This window comes from Elgaria multicarinata, chromosome 2 (genome assembly GCF_023053635.1).
Source record: "Elgaria multicarinata webbii isolate HBS135686 ecotype San Diego chromosome 2, rElgMul1.1.pri, whole genome shotgun sequence".
Lineage (NCBI taxonomy): Eukaryota > Metazoa > Chordata > Lepidosauria > Squamata > Anguidae > Elgaria > Elgaria multicarinata.
This window is the reverse complement of record NC_086172.1, coordinates 22,598,374-22,619,728: the sequence shown is the minus strand read 5'-3', so window position 1 is coordinate 22,619,728 and position 21,355 is coordinate 22,598,374. Positions and strand designations below refer to the sequence as shown.

The 21,355-nt window shown below is 41.6% G+C and overlaps 1 protein-coding gene across 2 annotated transcripts; it reads left to right on the top strand.

Moving 5' to 3' along the window:
* The first annotated feature begins 2,594 nt into the window (after positions 1-2,594).
* ZDBF2 (zinc finger DBF-type containing 2) lies at positions 2,595-21,025 on the top strand. 2 transcript variants are annotated; one of them, XM_063116120.1, is made up of 6 exons: positions 2,595-2,850; positions 4,192-4,243; positions 4,416-4,467; positions 7,246-7,345; positions 8,192-8,319; positions 17,044-21,025. In XM_063116120.1, the coding sequence occupies exons 2-6, from the start codon at positions 4,192-4,194 to the stop codon at positions 19,739-19,741; spliced, it is 3,030 nt and encodes a 1,009-aa protein (XP_062972190.1). In that variant the 5' UTR covers positions 2,595-2,850; the 3' UTR covers positions 19,742-21,025. The 2 variants fall into 2 exon arrangements, with proteins under 2 accessions (XP_062972190.1, XP_062972191.1); XM_063116121.1 differs by lacking the exons at positions 2,595-2,850; positions 4,416-4,467 and having other exon boundaries at positions 4,190-4,243.
* The last annotated feature ends 330 nt before the right edge of the window (positions 21,026-21,355 follow it).

Here is a 21,355-nt window from a genome sequence, read left to right as displayed (position 1 = left end):
TTCGGTGGTTGCTGTTCTGCCCGAGGTGGAAAGAGGGGCGGGCGGGCGGAGAAGACGGGAGTGAGCTTCCCAAGGCCGAATGTTTTCTAATAGCTGCGCGGCCCGCCCGAGTCACCTACCGACCCACCCCGGTGCGTCTGCTTGTGAGCGGTACTTCCAAGAGCCTCTCCCTCTCCGAGCCACGGGGCTCTCAGGGGTGGCCAGCCAGGGCCACGGGGCTCTGGGAGAAGCCTGCGCCTGAAATAACACGGCCTGCCGGCCGGCCTGCCAATGGCTTCTCTGACTCCAACCCGTGTGTGTCTCCCTGAAACATGGCAGGGTTCCTCCTCCTAATTTTCAACGTGGGAGTCGCTTTGTGGAGGCCCAGTTCTCCCTCAGCAAGGCCATTGCCTGCCCGGGCCTTGCCGCTTCAGTGCAGACTCCCTGACTGAATACTTCCCAGGACCCAAATAAACAAAATGCCCCCACCCTCTCTCCTCAGCGAAAACTGGCATGTCGGGCAGCAGCGTTCCAGCCCAGCATCCCCGCTGATGTGCAAGTTCCTTTGTTGGAGTCCTTTTGTGTGTGTCTTCCTCCCCAAAACTGGGAATCACAATATTGGTTGAACAAGGTGAAATAGTGTCGCCTGGACACAGGTTGACCCTCTCGGTGAGGCCTGGGCAGGACGGTGATGAATGCTGTGGGTAGACACTGGCAGGAACCTGCCTTTGGCACATGGGGGAAATGGTGTGTGTGACTGAGTCACATCGAGCGAAATGCAGGCTTGTATGGCACAAAAGGTGACTTTGGGCTGGCCTGACGTGTCCATGTTAAGGCCAGCCGGTGTTAGCCGCCCTTTTATATTCAATCAGTGATGTCTGACTAGAGTTGGTGTATATATTCTTTAACAGAAGAGAACAGGAGTGTGGTGAGTTACAAAAGGGGACAGCGAAGGAAGAGATGTGTCTCAAGCTGGTGCTAGAAAAACAGTCATTTCTGTTATGAAAAGTACCCAACGTGGTTTGACTATGTCTTCCTCATGGTCTTTGTATGACATATTATAGCAAAAAAAAAAAAAGGGTCACTCAGAAATATACAAAATTTCAGAGGACTTTATCAAGGCATTTGGGTTTTTTTAAAACACTTTTTTCTTCTAGTTTGCAATCGTATATATTTCTGCATATCTAAGGATTCCCCTGAGTATGTAGAAACCACCCCTTAATTCTCATGTGGCCCATTCTTGCTTCTAAAGCCCCACCCAAACAATTGGAGGGGAGAATGATGATGGTTCTGGTAGGCTGGATTTGGCATGGTGAATTACAAGCTGTATAGGTCTGTTCTGTAACATAACCCCTGTCTGAAATTGCGCACTTCCTGAAAAAAATGTGCATGGCTGCTCTGTTGGATGTGGACATTCAATGCGTGTTTTGTCAAAGCAGTGTCTTTGCCTATTTTGTATTTATTAAATTATATGTGTTTCCAGCTTTTATTAATTTTGCTCAGAGATGAATGAAACTAATACGCTGTTTGGCATCTTTATAATGTGAAACCAGGTTATATTACTACCACTGATATGTGATCGCAGCAAGCCTGCTCATTTTAAACCCAGGTGTGTCTGTCGCAGTTATGTTTAGGGAGAGGAGTGGGAGATTATTTTTAAGAGCAAAGCGAGGCATGTGGGTAAGAGGAGTTGAACCATCCTTTCTCCTGTGGCATCCCTGTCTCCATTCTCTCAAGTATTGGAACCCAACTGGAGTGGGGCAGTTCAGGCAACAAAGTGTGGGGAGTTAGATCATGAGAGGAGGGAAGCCTGTGCCCTTTTTGCTCTTAAAATGTGGGGCCCACTTCATATAAGATCGGGACAGAACTGGTTTTCTGCCCTCATGTTTAGATTGAGCCTGTGTTCATAGCTTTTAAAATGAAACAGGAGGAATTTTGCTGAAGCAGAAATTTGTCTTGTAAGTGCTCCAGAATCTTTGTACTCTACGTACAAATAATGATGCAGACAGTAAAACTAAGAAAGAAGGCAAATTTTAGTCCAGTGTGTGTAACTGCAGATCAAATGGAATCATTCTTCTTACTACAGCTAGCAAATGAGTCCTTTTTTTCCCCCTGTCAGTGCAAATTGAATTGTATCTAATAAATTATGGTTTGGTATAAACATGCTTAAAACTTCCAGGTTATGATGGGCATTTATATTTCTTGCTCACCAATATTGTGTACCACTAGTCCCCATATCTAAATTTTAATCTATTTTTGCACACTAATTTTACACAATAATAAGAAATTAATTATTTAAAAAAAATCAATAACGTGAGTTGAAACTTAGCTATGCTCAACCTATATAAAGAATTTTTGTTTTATATTGACAATCATGTTAGTTAACTGAACGAGATCATATTAGTCATTTTAGCACTGTATTGTACAGCACAGTGAGTATAAACTGCCATGGTGCTTCACAGCATAAGCTAAAAGAAAATACTGATCTTCTCCACATGTAAAGTATAGATCATATTTATCTACTTTTCTGAGATGCTGTTAGCATTAAAGTGCTTTGTGTTGGTTGCTGTGCAAGTTCATGTCTACTATTCTATAAACATGAAGATTTAAATGACAAGATAATAAAATATTACACAGGGTTGTATCCAGTGTTTTTAAAGTTGCTTTCAAATTTATTTAGTTTTATGTTGGGATTTTGCTTGCAGAATATATGCATTTCTTGAGGGCCAAAAATATCTGAAGCTTGAAATTTATTTACAGGTTGTCAGTAAGCATGAAAACAGATGAGGGTCCTGCTCAGAAAACAATCTCTTCTCCGAGATATGGTGTCTGAAGTTCGCTTTTCATGCGGATGCAAAGGCAGATAAGAAGGTTAGGCTTTTGAAAGTGCATACAATTTCAGTATAAGCATTATCAGACCAAGATGGGAAAGTTTCAAGCCATTCTTGTATTACTGTGAGATCTGGTAGTAATGGGGAGCACTGCATCAGGGTCCAGGGGGTTGTCTGTACGCTTGATTAGGCCTGTAGAGGCTGTGCAGTGGCACTGTTGTTTAAATGACATGGCCGCAAAGTCACAACCACATCGGGATTTCACCCCCAAAACTGCACATTTTCAAAGTGCTGATTCATGGTGACTTGTACCGTTGCTTTGGGTTATTCAGTGTGTGTTGTGAAAAGTTCCAATCGGCTACTAGAGAGAGGCTGAGTTTTTTGTTGTTGTTGAAGGGAAAGCACGGGAATGCGGGGCAGAGGGCAGACTTTTCCGGCCAGACCGCCCACGCTCTGTCCTGCCCCATCTAACTTTATTGGTTTAGCCTTGCAGCAGCAATGCTGCAGGCTTTTGAACTGATGTCCTTCCAAGGCATTGTCGTTTAGATACTCCCCATCACTGACCTAGAGATGGTGCCTGCAGAGACAATGTTCAAGAAGTAATTATAACCATTTACACCAGGAAAAAAAACCTTAGAGCGCAATCCTATGCATGTTTAGACAGAAACAAGCCCTACAAATCCCAGCATTCATTCTTGGACACTGCATGGGTGGCTGGGGAATGCTGGGAGTTGTAGGAGTTTTTTCTGTCTAAACATACATAGGATTACGCCCTTTGTGCCTTCTTTCAAATCCTATTAGAACAATTGATATGATCCTATAGTGATATATTGCCCATCCATTGCAATATATATTATTTATATGTTATGCCCAAATATATGGGACTTTTTAGATCGTATCTTGTTCAACAATGGTTTGGATTTGGAGGCCTTAGAGCACTGAAGCAGGAACGTTAGTTAAAAGCAGTCTACTCCTTGAGCTGTCCTTTACCATACTCCCTCAAGGTCAGAACCAAGTTTCTGAGTCACTTTGTTCCTTGCTGGGGTACTCTAACCAGTTAATGCCTCAACTAATGAGCCACCTCCATTCCTATCATGTTGACGTAAATACAAATCAATTGTTACTTGACTCTTCCTAATCTCTTCTTGCTGAAAGCTACCCCTAAAACAGTAATATCTCAGGGCAGTGAAAGTCTGCAGATTCTTAATAAAAGTAGATCTTGGCAGAGAGCAAGCCCTATTCCTAATCCAAAATGCAATTTATTTTAAATTTGGCAATAATTTGGAGGCAATTTTAATATAATCTGGAACAATATTTTGAGCAAACTTCGAAGTTCCTTGGTGTATGTTCAGCTTTTGCTTGCATTGATTTTATTTTTCAGATGTTTGATCGGAATAAACAAGCTGATGAAGCCTCCGCTGCTTCAGCACAAGGTAAGCAAATCTTATTCAGAGGGAGAAACACACAATCAAAGCATCAGCATTTGCTTGAAACGTATCTTTACTGCCCTGGCAGGTAATAAATGGAATATGGGAAGGAAGTGTATTTCTTGATGGATTTCTTTCTATTATATATCTCCTCTATTATATATTTCTTTCTTTACAGGTAAAGAAAGGCAAGGTAATGAAGGCTCCTTACGGCAGGAAAGCAGTAGTAGGTAAGTTAGATAGATGTGGAATTAAAATGAAGCTGTGTTCTTTATATTTTTACATCAGGAGTGTGGTCCTCCAGATACTGTTGGACTGCAGCTTCTGTCAGCTACAGCCAATGGTGATAGATGATGGGGTTGTAGCCCAACAACATCTCGAGGGGCACATGTTCCGCTTCCCTGGTTTGCTTTCTATAAACTAGTATTTCCAATTTGTAAATGTATCTGTTAAATTAATGCTCAGATTTCTCACCCAGAACTTGCAGTAGCTGATAAAAGAATCCCATGCAGGCTTCAGTATTATTATTATTATTATTATTATTATTATTATTATTATTTGTATCCCGCCTTTTGCCCAATGCTGGGCCTCAAGGCGGCCTTACAAAGTTTAAAACAAACATTGGGTGGGGGGGAAACATAAACGTTTAAAATACACATCAAAATTATAAGACATTAACATAGATGGAGGGCCAGATAATTCTCCAAAGGCCTGCTGGAACAAAAAAAGTTTTTGCCTGCTTCCGAAAGCCCATCAAGGAGGGAGCCAGCCTAGCTTCCCCAGGAAGAGAGTTCCAGAGCACTGGAGCAGCCACCGAGAAGGCCCTCTCCCATGTTCCCACCAAGCACGCCTGTGAAGATGGTGGGACTGAAAGAAGGGCTTCTCCAGAAGATCTCAAAGCACGGGCAGGCTCATAAGGGAGAATACATTCTTTCAAATAACCTGGACCCGAGCCATATAGTATTCCAAGATAGTATTCCAGGATATTCGGGGAGGTGGGGAACACAACCCATAACCCCATGGGTATGCCTATGTATTATGCATATGTATATTGATAACCATAACCAGCTGGGCTAATAAACTGTTCCATCCTTCAGTAAAATCTTGAATGAACGTCACCCCATTATTTTATGAAGCCAAATTAGTAACCCAACCCCCCATTCCCCCGCCTTTTCCCCTGGTGTCTCCCATGCTGGGAAGTGGCAACCCTTCCTAGGCAAACATCTTCACTTACAGGGTGTGTCCTAGGATTGAGTGGGTGGTAGATAGGCTCATCATGCTGTGAGCAGCGGAATTCCTGTAAACCAATGTGAATGTAAAACAGTCTTAGGTCAAATTGATCAGAGAGATGATCAAGTAAAGCTGATCTTAAAATCTCTTCTCACAGAAAATGAGAGACGTTTTTCCTATCTAATAAGCATTCCCTATATTTCTGGTGTTCAGGTGTGGATGTTGACTCTTAAGTAGCCAAAATAGCATCACCTATGCACTAGAGAGAGGTATGAGCAGGCTCAGTAGACCCTGTGTTTTGCAGAAGTACAAAAAAAGAACCAACCGCCCTTCAGAATTAAGACAGCCCCAAACCCTAAGTAGGGAAACCCACAAAACAGCTTAATATGTGAGAGGTGAGAACAGAAAACTGGGAGGAAGGAAATAGAATGGGACATCATGAAGAAGGGCATGGCTGATTGGCTGGAACAGTGAACGGGAGCACTCCACAGTGCAAAATTTTGTTGAAGGTCCAACTCCTGTTTTACAATGTTTTAGGAGTATGGTGGGGGAGGGGCAGGAGTGGTTGATTTAGTTAGCCCCAAAAGAGTTGGCTAAAATTTGATGGTGGAAGGAACAGTGGATGTGATTGTTGATATGATTAATTTCATTTGCATGTATAAGCCATGACTGCCCTGGCAATCAGGGGAAAAAAAAGGAATGGTTGTGTTCAGCCAAGAATGAATATTTCTCGAAGCGTTTCCCCAGTAAGGCTGACCTCTCTGCAATACTTTGGAAGCCCCACCCCAGGCCCTCCATGGCTATGAAATTTTCCTGGTCTGCATTTCAAATATACTTCTTTGACAATCCTATCCTAGGAAATATTGAAGGATTAATTTAATCTGTTTTCATTTTAAAAATCGTATTAGAAGCATCTTAATGGCCTAGTGTATTGACCAGCACCAATAACTGATTGTTGGGAATTAATTTTCAGAGACTATAATACCAAGTTCTTTGCTTGGTTTTTTGCAGTCCCTGACAAGTATGAATAATGTAGTATAGCTGTAAAATATATTGAAATATTACCAGCGCACAACACTGAAAAGTGTATACATTCTTCAGAGTAGTCAGTCAGAAACATTAGTGCTTTATTTTCCCCCAAATTATCCAAATAATATTTTTAATGATTAACCATCTAGAAAGTGTAATGGTTTAGAACAATACCATTTTCACTCCTCTAAGAAAGGAATGAATATTTCTCAGGGAAGGCAAAAAGGGGAGACAGTTCCCTTTCATGATTCCCACTGGAGACAGGCCTGCACTTAACTGCAAACCTTCCACAAAGTATTGTTAAAGGATAACAACTCTTATTTTGTACTCGTGTTTATTAATTGAGAATTAGTTATGAAGGACTGTACAAATAGATAGTGTTTGTGATTAAAGGTGCACTTCTTTGCACTTTTAAATAGAAAACAGCCTTACAATTCTGAACATGCCACAGCCAGCATGGCTGACTTGAAGGATGCAGGGAGATGTAGCACTTTTTTGTGTGTAAACATGCGTAGGATTGTGCACTATGTTTGTTTTCATACTGCATGCCAAATTTAAGGGAAACCTACACATTTCAGGTTTCCTACTCCCACACAATGTTCATTGACTCCTAGTGAATTTTGTTTGAGAGTGGGAAAAGTAAAATGAATCTTGTCTTTATAGCAGCCCTCAATGTTATGTCTTAATTTACCTCTTTCTCTTTCTGTCTAATTATATTAGACTAATTATATTTATTTATTCCATTTAAGCATACAAGGACCAGAATTGGCTGGGTCTGGACTACCTGTTATGCAGAACAGGCAAGGCTATTGCAACTGTTGCCATGTACACTACAGTAATCTTGAACAGGTATGAAAGTAAGGACTTGATTCCAATTCACGTCCTTGGAACCTCATGTGTTGAAGGGATGGATCTGAAAGTTTGAAAATAAAGAATGGGAACATTTGTTTCATGCATGCGGTTTCATTTTTATTTTCAACTTGAAGGCTTCTTGTACTAAAGATGTTGGTTGATGTTAATATACCTGTATCAGAGACGGCCAGATTGTGTCTCACATCAGCTTAATTGTGACTTGAGAAAAGTGTGGTTTGAGAAAATGAATAGAATCAAAACAAATGATTTAGGTGCCCAAATCCCCTTTGGCCCCTCCCTACATCTCACTGATGTTATTGCCACCACAGTCCTCAGGCTGGGCTTAAGAGAAGCTGTATGGCGTGCCGCCTTCTCTCCTGCCCCTCCATCTATGTTAATGTCTTATAATTTTGTTGTGTATTTTTTAATTGTTTATGGTTTTGTTTCCCTCCCCCCCCGCCGTGTATATTTTAAACTTTGTAAGGCCGCCTTGAGGCCCAGCATTGGGCAAAAGGTGGGATACTAATACTAATACTAATACTAATAATAATAATAATAGAACCCACGTGTGGCTAGTAGAACGCTTAGGCAAGAAGCCCCTGTGCCCTGGAACTGTTGGTGGGAGTAGTACATCATGCCCTACCTGAAGGTGCAAAACATTTGTGTTGTGGAGAACGTTCCTAGGCCTTGGCAGCAGGGGATGGGGGAAGGAATTCAGATAACCAGAACCTCCTGCTGCTTTCTTTCCTTATTTCTTAGTTGTGGTCACCATTGTAATGAAATCTGTAGTAAAGTTTGGATAGTTAATTGTAATACGGAATATCTTTTTCTTTCCCATTTTAGCATGTGTTCAGCTCCCAGCATAGACATTTTGCCACTTACTGTAGGAATCGTACGGGTACAACTAGCCTGATGGAACGTTTCCTGCAAGATGTTTTGCAGCATCATCCCTATAGATACCACGACAACAGGTAGAAAATTCAGTTTGGTGGCTTATCTGAAGATTTTATAACATATGCACAGTGTAGTGTGTTACAATATAAGCATATTGGATTTGTAGCACTTCTGGCATTCTGGAGAGGGCACATTACCTGGAAGAAACGTTGAGAGGCTGGCTTCAGAAGATGAGAATTGTATTTGGCCTAACAGTTTGTGTTTCATATTTCTGCACTAATTCTTATGAAATAACCAGCAAGATTGGATGGTTATGCAGTCAGGACGTGGCATAAATTTTATGCTAAGCAGTATATGAAAACAGCTGGCAACAGAGCTTACATCTTTTGTGATATGATATCATCTTCATACCATTCATTACAAATATACTAGAAACATGGGTTGAAAATCAAAGGCAAGGTGCCTGTGTGGAGGTGATGCAGATATGCTACTGGACTTAGAAGAAGAGAAGCATTTCGGAACGAACAGTTTGGTCAGGGTGGTATCCATGAAGTCGATTTGTGTGAGAGTTTGTATGAATACCTACCAAATCAATAATTTTAGGTGATTTTTTAAAACTTATAGACATACTTTTAGTGTGCGTTTATGCTAATAAACATTTGGAGATCCTTAGGAAGTAATAAGAACCATAGCTTTATATTTAGACAGGCTGCATCTGTGATCCGAAGGGCTCCTTCTATTTGCAGAATGGACTGCAATCCAGTGGAGGCTCATGCTAGAGAAAGAGAGGAGGTGATTTTCAGTGATTTGCTATACAGCTCCCTGCACTACCCCACACTCTGTTCCAGAGGGTCCCCTAGTCCCATGGTGCAGATTTTCAGAGGCCTGCATGGGGAAAGAAGAATCAGAAAAAATGGCCTCCTTCCACAGGAAATGTCCCAAATCTTCCAGTCTCTCAGACAAAAAAGTCTTCCAAGTTATGATGATATCTGGAGGGCACAGGGTGGATAAAAATCATTTTTTTAAAAAATAATTAAAAATTGGATTTTTAAAATAAAAATTGTATTATTATTATTTAAAAAAACACCATATCAATGAAATACTACATTTCTCTAATTTAAAGAAATATAATCAGTACAATACTCATCATAAATATGCTAAACTTACAATATCATAAAATGAAGTCGTGGCTCTGCAGCCTTCACATACATTGATTTTTCTATGAAATATGGGCACTCATTTAGTTTTTCATCTCAAGAAAATGGCTCTGCCCATCCTAACTACCAACCCTTGCTTCTTGAAAGATCTTGACTTTCAGTTTCTGTTTCTAAAGTTACATTCACATAGACACAGACTAGATAGAATTGTTGTTCTGTGCTTATGTGGTTGCAGAGCTCAGCCAAGATAGGCAGAGGAGATAAAACAGAGTGATAATATAGGAAATGACCATCGGAAGCAGAGTAAAAAGGAACAGTGGAGTCGACTGGAAAGAAATAGGGAAAATATTATTCAGTACAGACACAGCTTCTAATTCCTATATTCTCCCACACTTTTGCAACAGAAAAACTGTCATAGCTTTTGGCCTTTCTGAGAATTTTTTTAAGACATTCCTTTTCTGAGCAAAAAAACAACGGAAAATGAGTCAAGTGTAAGAAGGAGTTGCAAGAATGACACTTCATAGCAAAACTGCTATTTCAGAGAAAATTATGTGGGTGAAGATATGGATATGTATGAAGAACAATGTGGATCAACTGGTTGTTAAATAATTCACTTTCCAATGCATTATTCTTCAAGACACCCTTTTAGTATCCATGTGATTTAACAAGTAGATTCCCAAACTACTTGCTATGTTGGACATTGCTAGAAAGATTTTTTTTAGCTTAAAATGCAATCCTATGCATGAGGCATGGCCAACCATAAACAAATGAGAGTGGCCAACAATCCAAAATGAGGAGCATGTCTTATGTAACAGAAAATATGAAAATGGCACCCATCCATGCCTTGTTTCCCTGTTTCCATCAGCCCACCAAACAGCTATTTCTCTATTCCTTATTTTACTTCAGCATAATTCAGCTTCTTAAGGGAACTCCCTTCCAAACTTCTTTCTCAAAAAACAAGTGCATTGAGTTTAACGCAGCTCCAAAAGTCAGTCTTGAGCCTTTAGCTTTTGTGGCAATTTGGAATCGGATCTGCGTCCGATTCCCCCCCCCCCCCCAAAGTAAGTAGTTCACTAAATAATAGAACGAGAAGAAGCAAGAAGGATGACTACTTAGTATAACGTATTTCTTTCCTAAATTAATTTATAGGAAGAGTAGAGATGTAAAACGTCTGGAAATAATGAAGCCATGGGGGAAAATGTTTTTTTAATCTCTGTAAGATTCCCAGTATAGTTATTTTTAATTCCTTATTAAAATTATTGAGCTAAGGTATATTTTACTGATATGACAGTAAATGTGCATTCTTGACAGTTTGGGTTTTGTTCTATAGAGTTTTGTGTTTCTGATGTTCTAGCAGTCATTTAATGTTCTAATCAGTTCAGACAATAATTACAAATTTACTGAGTTTACTTTTAAAAGTTTTAAAATATAATGATACTTTTCTGTGAGAACTAAGTTATGCATAAAATAACTTTAGGAAAATAAAGCATCCTTTCTGTTTCCAAAGCAGCACTCCCCAATATGGTGCCCTCTGTATATTTTGGGCTGCAGAACCCAGCTGCCTGACTCAGACTGATGGGAGCTGGATTCCAAAATATTTGGAGGGCACCAGATTGGGAAAGGCTGTCTTAAAGCAACAACTGACTTTAGAGTTATAAAGAGTGCTTTAAAAAAAAGTGTTGTTTATTTTAAATTTTCCCAAAATTTCTGTTTTTTTTTTCCATGGCCTCAAATTGTCCAGAAATTTTACATCTGTAATAGTCACACACAAAAGTGAAAGAAGTGTGAAGAACTGTCTTATCATTATTTCTGTCTCTTTCTGTATATGATGGGTATTTCCCATTTATTCTCTACCTTTAGATAACCACAGTTTTCGTGTCATCTGAAGCAACAAACTGTAGTTAATATTAACTATTAGTTAAATTAAGCCAATTTAAAACCCTGGTTTCTGAAGCAGGTTTATATTATTATAATAATAATAATAATAATAATAATAATAATAATAATAATAATAATAATTTCCTACCCGCCTCTCCCTTTGGATCGAGGCAGGGAACAACATTAGTACAAGAATCAACACATCTTTAAAATTCTGGATTTTACATTAATCTGGGTAGGCCTGCCGGAAAAGGCTAGTCTTCAAAGCTGCCTTAAAATCACAGAGGGAGTTAATATTACGAATCTCCTCCAGCAGGCCGTTCCATAATCCAGGGGCGACGGAAGAAAAGGTCCTCTGGGAAACTGATGTCAGCCTAGTCTTGGCTGACTGAAGTAAATTCTCCCCAGAGGACCTGAGTGTGGGGGGGCGGACTGTATGGGAGAAGGCGATCCCGCAAGTAACCTGGACCCAAACCATTTAGGGCTTTAATGGTAATGACCAACACTTTGTACTTTGTCCGGAAACTAATCGGCAGCCAGTGGAGTGATTTTAATGTTGGGGTAATATGCTCACCCCTAGATGTACTGGTGACCAACCTGGCTGCCATTTAAACTAACCATACCTAATATTAATCACAAATCCCAGTTCAGACGACATGGGAAGCCTGTTAACTAAAAATGGAAGCGAAAGCTTCTGAAGTACTAGGGTGGGAGCATGCAAACCCAAGAGGAGCCTCAACTTCTTCACAACTCGCTAAAGCGAAACCTTTGCGCTATGTCCAAACATGGCCATGGTGGTTCAGCCGTGAATCATCTGGAATTTGTTTTTGCTTGCCACTGTAATTGCTTTCACGTTTGACCATCCTACTGAAGACATCTTAAATCGTAATTTGAGATTGCCACATTTCCATGCAACTTGTTTCATATGACTGATTTGGTTTGCAAAACATTAATCATTGGTTATTGTATTACAAATAAGAAACGGACTGATTTAAAGGTCTTGGGATTTCCAGGATAGCAGTTGTAATCTCTGCCTTTGCAGTCTATCCGTTAAACCAAGCTTATTTGATATGTAAATCCTAGAGAGAAAGGAAGTGTGGAATCCTGTTTAAGAAAGTTATGGTATTTGAGCATTAGCTGCCATTTAACTGGTAGCTGAAATGGGAATATATATGCAAGCATAAGATGAACTGAATTGATTGAATTGCAATATTGATTGAATTGCAACCCACTAGCCAAGTATGCCCAGCCAAAAGGGGCTCAGTTATTTTGCTACTTTTTTGCTGTCTGGCTCAAATTGCAAAAACAGCGATTGATGTTATAATGGGGGGCGGGGGAGAGATGGGCTCAGAGATGAGGCTAGGAGAAGAACATTGACACTGTTGCCAAGCAATCAAGAAGTGCTCCCTTGTCTCGCAGAAGATAGTATTAATCAGGAAACAGGAAATCGCTGAAAGCAGTATTTAAGGACTAGAGGTAGCCAGGCCAGAGCGGGTTCCTTTGAAGCTTGTCTGAGTGACTGGAAGCTGAGCTGGGGAGAAAGGGAATGTGGTGTTATACCCTCTTTCTGCAGTCTGAGGCTTGAGTGAGACCCAGGGCCAAAAATCCTGTGCTCCTTGCTGAGTTTTCTTGTGACTTTCCCACAGTTGTCAAGCACATGGCACAAAATGTGCCTCAAGGGCTGCATTCACCCTGGTAGGTCAGAAGTTGTCCGGGTCTGGTCTAGAGGCTAACTGGGTGTTGAGCGCATACAAAATGAATGAATGAATTCCTTTATTTGCATCAGCCACAGGCCTTAGCATTTGAAATGAGATGTACAGAAGAATAAAAGCAAGTTTGTGCTTGACCAAAATTACACAAGTTGCATTCTAAAAAATTACATTAAACACAAATTCCAAAATTAATACAAGTCTTTACGCATAAAATAAGTAAATAAAACAAATAAACTTCTGTTCAGTCAAAGGAGCTGTGAGAAATTAAGACTCTGATAAAATGGTAGATCTTACTTTGATAGCACCTGCTAAGAATGTTGCAGTTTTTGCTGTCACCTGCTTATTTTGGTCTGCAAGAAGGAAAGACACAGAAGCAATAACTGACCGCCCTGGAATAGATAACAGTAGTGGAGTGATCACCTCTTTCCTCAAGTCTCTGTAAAAAGTACAAAATAATAACACATTTATTTATTTATATATTACATTTCTATACCGCCCCACAGCCAAAGCTCTCTGGGCGGTTTACAACAATTAAAAATGGTAAACATTAAAAGTATACAGAATTTAAAAACCACCAAAAACATAAAAACAGTATAAAAACAACAGTATCCATTTTAAAAAAACAACAATTCTGGGGTCCATTAAAAACAAACTTAACGTTGTTAAATGCTGTTAAAATGCCTGGGAAAAGAGAAAAGTCTTGACCTGGTGCCAAAAAGATAACAATGTTGGCGCCAGGCGAGCCTCATCGGGGAGATCATTCCACAGTCGGGGGGCAACCACTGAAAAGGTCCTCTCCCTTGTTGCCATCCTCCGAGCTTCCCTTGGAGTAGGCACTCAGAGGAGGACCTTAGATGTTGAGCACAGTGTACGGGTAGGTTCATGTCGGGAGAGGTATTGCAGTCCCAAGCCATGTAGGACTTTATAGGTTAAAACCAGCACCTTGAATTGGGCTCGGAAACATATAGGCAGCCAATGCAAGCGGGCCAGAATCGGTGTTATATGCTCAAACCTCCCTGTTCCAGCTATCAATCTGGCTGCCGCATTATGCACAAGCTGCAGCTTCCGGACCATCTTCAAAGGCTGCCCCATGTAGAGGGCATTGCAGTAATCTAATTTGGAAGTTACCGAAGTATGGACAACTGAAGTTAGGTTATCCCTGTCCAGATAGGGGCGTAGCTGGGCCACCAACCGGAGTTGGTAGAAAGCACTCCGTGCCACCGAGGCCACCTGAGCCTCAAGTGACAAAGATGGTTCTAGAAGAACCCTCAAGCTACGAACCTGCTCCTTCAGGGGGAGTGCAACCCCATCCAGAACCGGTTGAACGCCCCCCATCCGATCAGAAGAACCACCCACCAGCAGCATCTCAGTCTTGTCTGGATTGAGTTTCAGTTTATTAGCCCTCATCCAGTCCATTGTCGCAGCCAAGCACTGGTTCAGCACAGCCACAGCCACACCTGATGAGGATGAAAAGGAGCAGTAGAGCTGCATGTCATCAGCGTACTGATGACCGCGCACTCCAAAACTCCAGATGACCGCACCCAACGGTTTTATGTACATGTTAAACAGCATGGGGGACAAGACCGACCCCTATGAAACCCCATACAGGAGAGTCCACGGAGCCAAGCAATGTCCCCCAAGCACCACCTTCTGGAGCCGACCTGCCAAGTAGAAGCGGAACCACTGCAATGCAGTGCCCCCCACTCCCAGCTCAGCCAGACTTTCCAGAAGGATACCATGGTTGATGGTATCAAAAGCCGCTGAGAGATCAAGGAGAATCAACAGAGTCACACTCCCCCTGTCTTTCTCCCGACATAGGTCATCATACAGACCAAGTGCAACCCCATCCAGACCAAACAGACCAAGGCTGTTTCCGTGCCAAAACCAGGCCTGAAACCCGACTGAAATGGATCTAGATAATCAGTCTCATCCAAGAGTGTCTGGAGCTGGCCTGCCACCACCCGCTCAAGGGCTACATGAGCTACTGTTTTGATACTGCCAACTCCACGTGGGCATATGCGGTTTTCCAATGGGATTCTTTTAAATCGGCCCTCAGTGCATACAAAACAATCACATCCTTTTATGGGATTCAGTGATTTCATTTCTCTTTTCTTTTGACTTTCAAAGTCTATTGAGCAAAATTCCATCCGGGTATCAGCTATGAGGTCACCATTGGTACTTCTTAATAATCAACTCTTGGAGTGAAACAAACACCTGACTATTCTGGGATAGCTATAATCACATCACTCACATGTGGCAGCCACGAGCCAGGGAGTAGGTCATTCTAATGAGTGCAGACTAAAATAGTATTTTGCTCTGGTACTTGATGTATTATTTATAAAAGTTAGCGTAGAGGGTTTTTATTACTTTGTGTTTTATCCATTATGCTTTTATGTTATGTGCTGTATTGAGGGTAGGGAAGATATTTCTGAAGACTGCTGTTTCATGCTGCTGAGGTTCTCCTTTTTGAAAAGAAAATGCATTGATTCTTAAGACTTCAGGATGCTACTGGAACATATGTAACACTGTTCAGAGTCTCTTTAAAAGCTGATTCACTGATCTGGTTTATCAAGAATTTAAATCTGAAAGGTGCCAAGTATCAAGGTTCCAGAAATTGCTCTGGATTAGCCCATATAATCAATATTCTTAAAATCATTTATTTATTTAATATAATAAACAATATAAAGTCTCTAAGCTTGGTATATTTTTTAACACTTTCAAACAAAACTAACCAAACTAGATTTTTGCTGGAACCTAATTCCAGGCAACTACCATGAGTTTATGAACTGGTTAGCACAGCATGGCCAGCTCATCAAGGGTTATTTAACCTATGAAGAGCTGCAGCTTGTGCAGCTGCTATGCCTAATATGGAGGTTGTGGCGTATTATGTAAACCCAAGCATTGTGGATTATTAACCTTTGCATAATCCTCTATTAGTAGTTTGGTTATGCGAGTGTTGTTTAATCCTCAAATAACCTACAAGGGCCTGGTTTGCATGACACACCACAACCCCAAGTTGCCTTGATCGAGGGTTGAATATTAAAAACAATGACGGCACACACTTGGCACACACTGCAGCTCCTTGTGGGTTAAATAAAAGTATAGACTTGGTTTGCAATTGTGTCATGCAAACCATTTTTTTTACCTTCATTGGAATGCATCCATCTGGCAAGGCACTCCGGTTTTAGCTACGTTGTCAGAGGAAGGAAATAAACAACTCAGGGACTGGGAAAACAAACCATGATTTGTTCAATCATCAGACAAAACCTATGTAGCGCAACAAACCATAGGTTAAATAAACAGTTAGCTTTGTGTGCGAACCAGGTCCATGTCTGTGTATACAATGATACTGGATATCATGTATTCATATTCAAGTTTATAAATGTTGCTTTTTATAATATTTTGTCTTTTTTAACTTTGAAGTGAAGGCTGTTTACAAATTACAAACCTTATCCAGATAGCATTTTTAACTTGATCATGTAATGACCTAACAGGTGTGGTTTGCTTCTGCTGAACGAGAATGTGCTCTGATGGCCACATGCAGCTGTTAGCTGCATTAGTACAATTAAGCTTTCCTGCTGCAAAGACAGGCTACTGTAACTAAGGCTGTCAAAACGAAGGTTCGTGCTCTTTTATTTGTGCTGTCCCCAAAGATCCTCCCCCACTGCTCCAGTAGCTCAGAAGAGCGCTAATCATTGAGGTAGAGGTTCTTGGCACGAGTAGTAGCTCCGGGAATAGCGTTGCAATCTCTCCTATGCAGCAGAATTGCAAAGCTTCCCTCCCTTCCCCCACTGTTATACAGTTACATTAATGGGGTTTAAACAAAACATCAATACCTATGAAATTTAACGTTCAAACCTGTAAATTATGGAGTCGTTTATAAGAGAATGCTTTTGCTGGTGGTCCAGTTTGACTTGCAGCTATGATGCCATTTGTACTATGGTGCTGTTTTCCATTTTATTAACTCTTCTGGCTCTTATTCTTCATTGCAGTTCTCAGTTTACTGTGAAGTGCACTTACAATATTTATGTGGGTTTTTTTCTCTTTTCCCCAGACCAACTTATGATGACATGCCATTCACCAGCCCCAGGCTTCTTCCCAGGGATGAGGCTCTTCTTTCACCGGAAGCGATGGAGAAAGAGAGAACAGCAGGGAAGGGGGAAGAACCGAGCACTGACAGTGGCTTCACTGCTGAGTCAGGCTGCCTTATTTCCCAGAGATCCCATGAGGAGCTAAAGAAGGCTTCTGTGCCAGTCACACCTATCCAAAAGCTAGAAAGAGGACAAAAACACAGCCTAGGAGCTTTGCAGCAAATGGTGGATGTCCCCAGTAGGCATGTTCCAGAAGAAGGTGCTCTGACTGAAAGTAGTAGCCATAAAGCCCCGTCTACAGCTGTGTACCTCTTACCCCAACCATTGGCTGTTAGCCACTCATCACTAAAACCAGATTTGGTTTCAAATAAAATGTGTGAGCAAACGAAGCAGAGCCTATGCAATCAAGATGGATTACTGAATCCAAATTTGGGTCCTGTTTTGCAGTCAGCGAAATCGAGAGCGATGTCACTTTCACATGAGAGTCCTGTCTGTAATCAAGGCAACTCTTTAATCTCAGGTCAGCTTTTTTTGAAACAAGATGGCTTACAACCTCAGGATGAAACTCAGCTCTCTGACTTCTATCTCAGGAACACTAGCAACCCTGTGGGTAGCGGCAGCAGCCTGGCTTTTCAAACAGCTTCCCGATTATCAGGAAAAAAGGAAAACCAGTCAGGTAGAAGTACTGAAACTTCCGTAGATGAAATAATTGAAGAAGTCATTCTGAAATATTGCTATGAAATTCCCCCCCAAGAGTTGCCTTGCAGAGATGAAGATACTAATTCCTGTGTAAATGTTCTGTCGTTTCTTGGCCAGCGTAGTGTGCATGGTTCAGACGTAAGTTTTGATTGTGATGCACCTGTACAGTCAGGAGCACTCTTGCCCAAGGCAACAGTTAAAAATCTAGAACTTCTCAAAAAGGTTCAAGTAAACCTTCAAGATGAGAACTATGGCACCCAGCTCAGTTCCATTCTTAAAAATGGTTTTGTGCAGGAAGCGTCAGAAACAGAAAAAGATGTGCCAGCTCATAGTAAAGAGCCAGTTCTTCCAGCTCTGCCCCACGTGCCCCCTTCCTTTGTAGGCAAAACATGGTCCCAGATCATGTATGAAGATGATATGAAAATTGAAGCCCTTGTTCGAGACTTCAGAGAAGGTCGCTTCCGCTGCCACTTTGATACTGAGTCCTTGGCTAATAGTGCAAAGAGGAGGCTAAGAAAGAAAAAGCAGAAAGGTGACGGGAGGATCAATGCAACTGCAGCTAACGAAACAGAGGCTGCATCAGCTAAAGGGCTTCCAGAATTTACTGATGTGTTAAGTGGGGACTCTGACTTCAGCAATTCATGTGTAATCTCAGAAACGCAACACATTCCAGAAACACCAAAGAGACCGAAAAAAAGGACTTGGCGCCTTGCCTCAAGGTGCCAAGTAGTCAAGGTTAGCCATGGCACCCAAACTAGCTTGATGCACTATCCAGTAGTAAAACAAAAAATCATTAGGAAGGACTATGAGCCGCCAAATCAGAAAGCTAACCTTGTTTGGTCAGAGAGTGAGAAGACACCCACTATGAAAACTAGACTCTGTGCCCTCAAGCTTCCTGAATCTTATACCAAAATTATGAGCCCTTTGCAGCCCAAAACGGTGGTCTATGTTCTTTCTTGTCCAGAGATGAAACAGTTCAGGAGCAAACCTGAAGATGTTCCCAAAATGAGAAGAAGCCACAACTCCACCGATAGTAAGGACTCCATACGGTACAGATACAAACAGAGTTCTCTTAAGTATTATGACCCCTTGACTAACAGAGTTTTGAAAACGCCTCCCAAAAGCGTAGCTGGTGAAAAGGGAAAGAAGCCTCCACATGTTCGGCAGCTGTTCAGGAGTCTCAACCTTAATGCAAACAGGAAGAAACAAGCTGATGCACAGTATGAATGCACGGCAGCAAAGTCTTTGAATTCACTGGATTTCCATGGCTTGTCAGCATCTTTCAGGCTTGACCCAGTTAAGGAGAATGATATGAATTCAGTCCATAAGACAGATGGATCTTCTATTTCCACAGAGAGATCTGAGTGTCTGATATGTAATAGTTCAGAGAAATCTTATAAACCCTTAGCCCTCTCACCACTGAACTCTCACCAGTCACAGCGGGAAGGTGACTTTAGGTTAACTCCATTTAATAGGAAGGAAGCCAAACCTCTTTTGAAGTCACATGTGCCAGACTGTTTGGAAAGAGACAATCCAAAGACAATGTGGAGGAGGAGGAGGAAAGGCAATAGTAGAGAACCAGGGTTTTCAAAAAAAGCTTCAGGACCAGCCTTTGTCAGGCATAATCTTGTTAGGCGAGGCAGTAGAAAACAGCCACCCAGGACTACAACTCAGCAAAAGGAGGGGAGGATAAGAAAAATGCCTTCTTGTACCTTAAAACCCTCTGCTTCATCTATTCCCAGGCACCAAACAAAGAAAGCTACTGTAGGAAAGCACCTTAAGAAAGAAAAACCTGATGCTAAAAAACTAAAGGTGACAAGGAAGTCCAAGAGGACATTTTTGAGCACTGCAGCTATTATGGGCATTCCAGAAAAGAGGCAGAGAACTACTGCAAGGGCTTCTTCCAAAGTAAAGACATGGGAGGTGGCTGGAGACAAGAGTCTCCTTTGCACTGTGAAATGAACCACATAGACTTGGATTCCGCCTTGTGCTACAAAGAGGCAACCACGAACAGGCTTAAGATTTACAAGGTTTTGTTGTAAATCTTTTCATAGAATCATAGAATAGCAGAGTTGGAAGGGACCTACAAGGCCATCGAGTCCAACCACCTGCTCAATGCAGGAATCCACCCTAAAGCATCCCTGACAGATGGTTGTCCAGCTGCCTTTTGATGCACCAGAGCTGGAAATGGAACAGGTTCAAGGTCCAACAATAAGCTAATACAACTCTTCATGTTGCAGCTCTGTGAGCATGATGCACATTGCACTGTTCTGATATATAAAAGCTATGAAATAACTTTGGTTATTGTAAGCACTGAAGGCTCTGTTTAATAGGCTTCCATGCAATTTTGTCACAGCAGAGAGATACCAAACTTAAAATTGCATGTTATTCTATCTTAGTAAAATATAGTACACTACCTTGCAAGAGTGGATACATTTGCCTTGTACACAAGACTCAGTTTTCATACCCCACGATGGCTTGGATCTAAAGGTCCTACTGCTTGAACAGAAGACATTCCTACTTGTGTGGGGAAAGATCACCAGGCCCCTGTCTGTATGGTGCTGCGTCTTGCTCCCACACTTGTTTTCCTTTATCTACATGAGAAGGAACGCAAGCGTGAACCCTAACTTTCCCCTCTTTAAAAGTAAAACAAACACAACGGGGGGTGGGGAGAGGAGAGGAACAAGACCGTTCCTCCTCCTTTTGTTACTTTTTATTATTATTATCTGTATCTTCACAGCTGTGGAAATGCAGATAATAAAAATAAAAAAAAATGGGACGGGGAGAAACAAGGCAGTCAGAGGAAGATGCGAAAGGGGGCAGGGACTCAGGGTGAACCACCTCCCTTTGGCTGCCCGTTCCTCTCCCCCATTTATTTTTATTTTTATTATGTGTATCTGCGCAGCTGCGGAGATACAGATAATAAAATTTTAAAAAGGGCCGGAGGAACGGTGCCATTCCTCTCCTCCCCCCATCTTTTTTTTGTTTAACTTTTACGGACACGGGGCCACCCATGGCAACCAATCAGGGGGTGCCATGGGTTCCGCTGCCAAAAAAATTGGGGTAAATGCCCAACTTTTTTGGAGCGGAGTTTCCAGGGTTTGCCCCAGGATGTCTTTGCAATGGCGGCTGTGTCATGTAGATGATGTGCCACTGCTGCAAACCCTTCGTGTAGACAAGCCCTAGTTTCCCACCATCTGCAGCCCTCTGAATCCTCCTCCAGATGCTTTGAAGAATTCCTGATCATCTGGAACAGCCTTCCTCAACCTGGGGCGCTCCAGATGTGTTGAACTACAACTCCCAGAATGCCCCAGCCAGCTGGCTGGGGCATTCTGAGAGATGCAGTCCAACACATCTGGAGCGCCCCAGGTTGAGGAAGGCTGATCTGGAGCCATTGGGAATCAGTGACACCCACACACTAGCAGAAATGACTTCAGCTCATACAGTGGGAACTTTGGATCCAAGTCAATAACTGATAGAAATTAACGGAACTATAAGTAAAGTGTATTTCTGACTAGCAATGTAATATGAGCTTTGAAAATCGGAGAGATGAAGGCTACACACACTTTTCTGGAA

What these genes read in the sequence shown, in the direction of transcription:
- ZDBF2 (XM_063116120.1), top strand. Translation starts at nt 4,192, where the DNA reads ATGTTTGATCGGAATAAACAAGCTGATGAAGCCTCCGCTGCTTCAGCA. An exon ending in CTCCGCTGCTTCAGCACAAG is followed by an intron (nt 4,244 to 4,415) that starts GTAAGCAAATCT and finishes CTTTCTTTACAG; the next exon opens with GTAAAGAAAGGCAAGGTAAT. An exon ending in TATAGATACCACGACAACAG is followed by an intron (nt 8,320 to 17,043) that starts GTAGAAAATTCA and finishes TCTTTTCCCCAG; the next exon opens with ACCAACTTATGATGACATGC.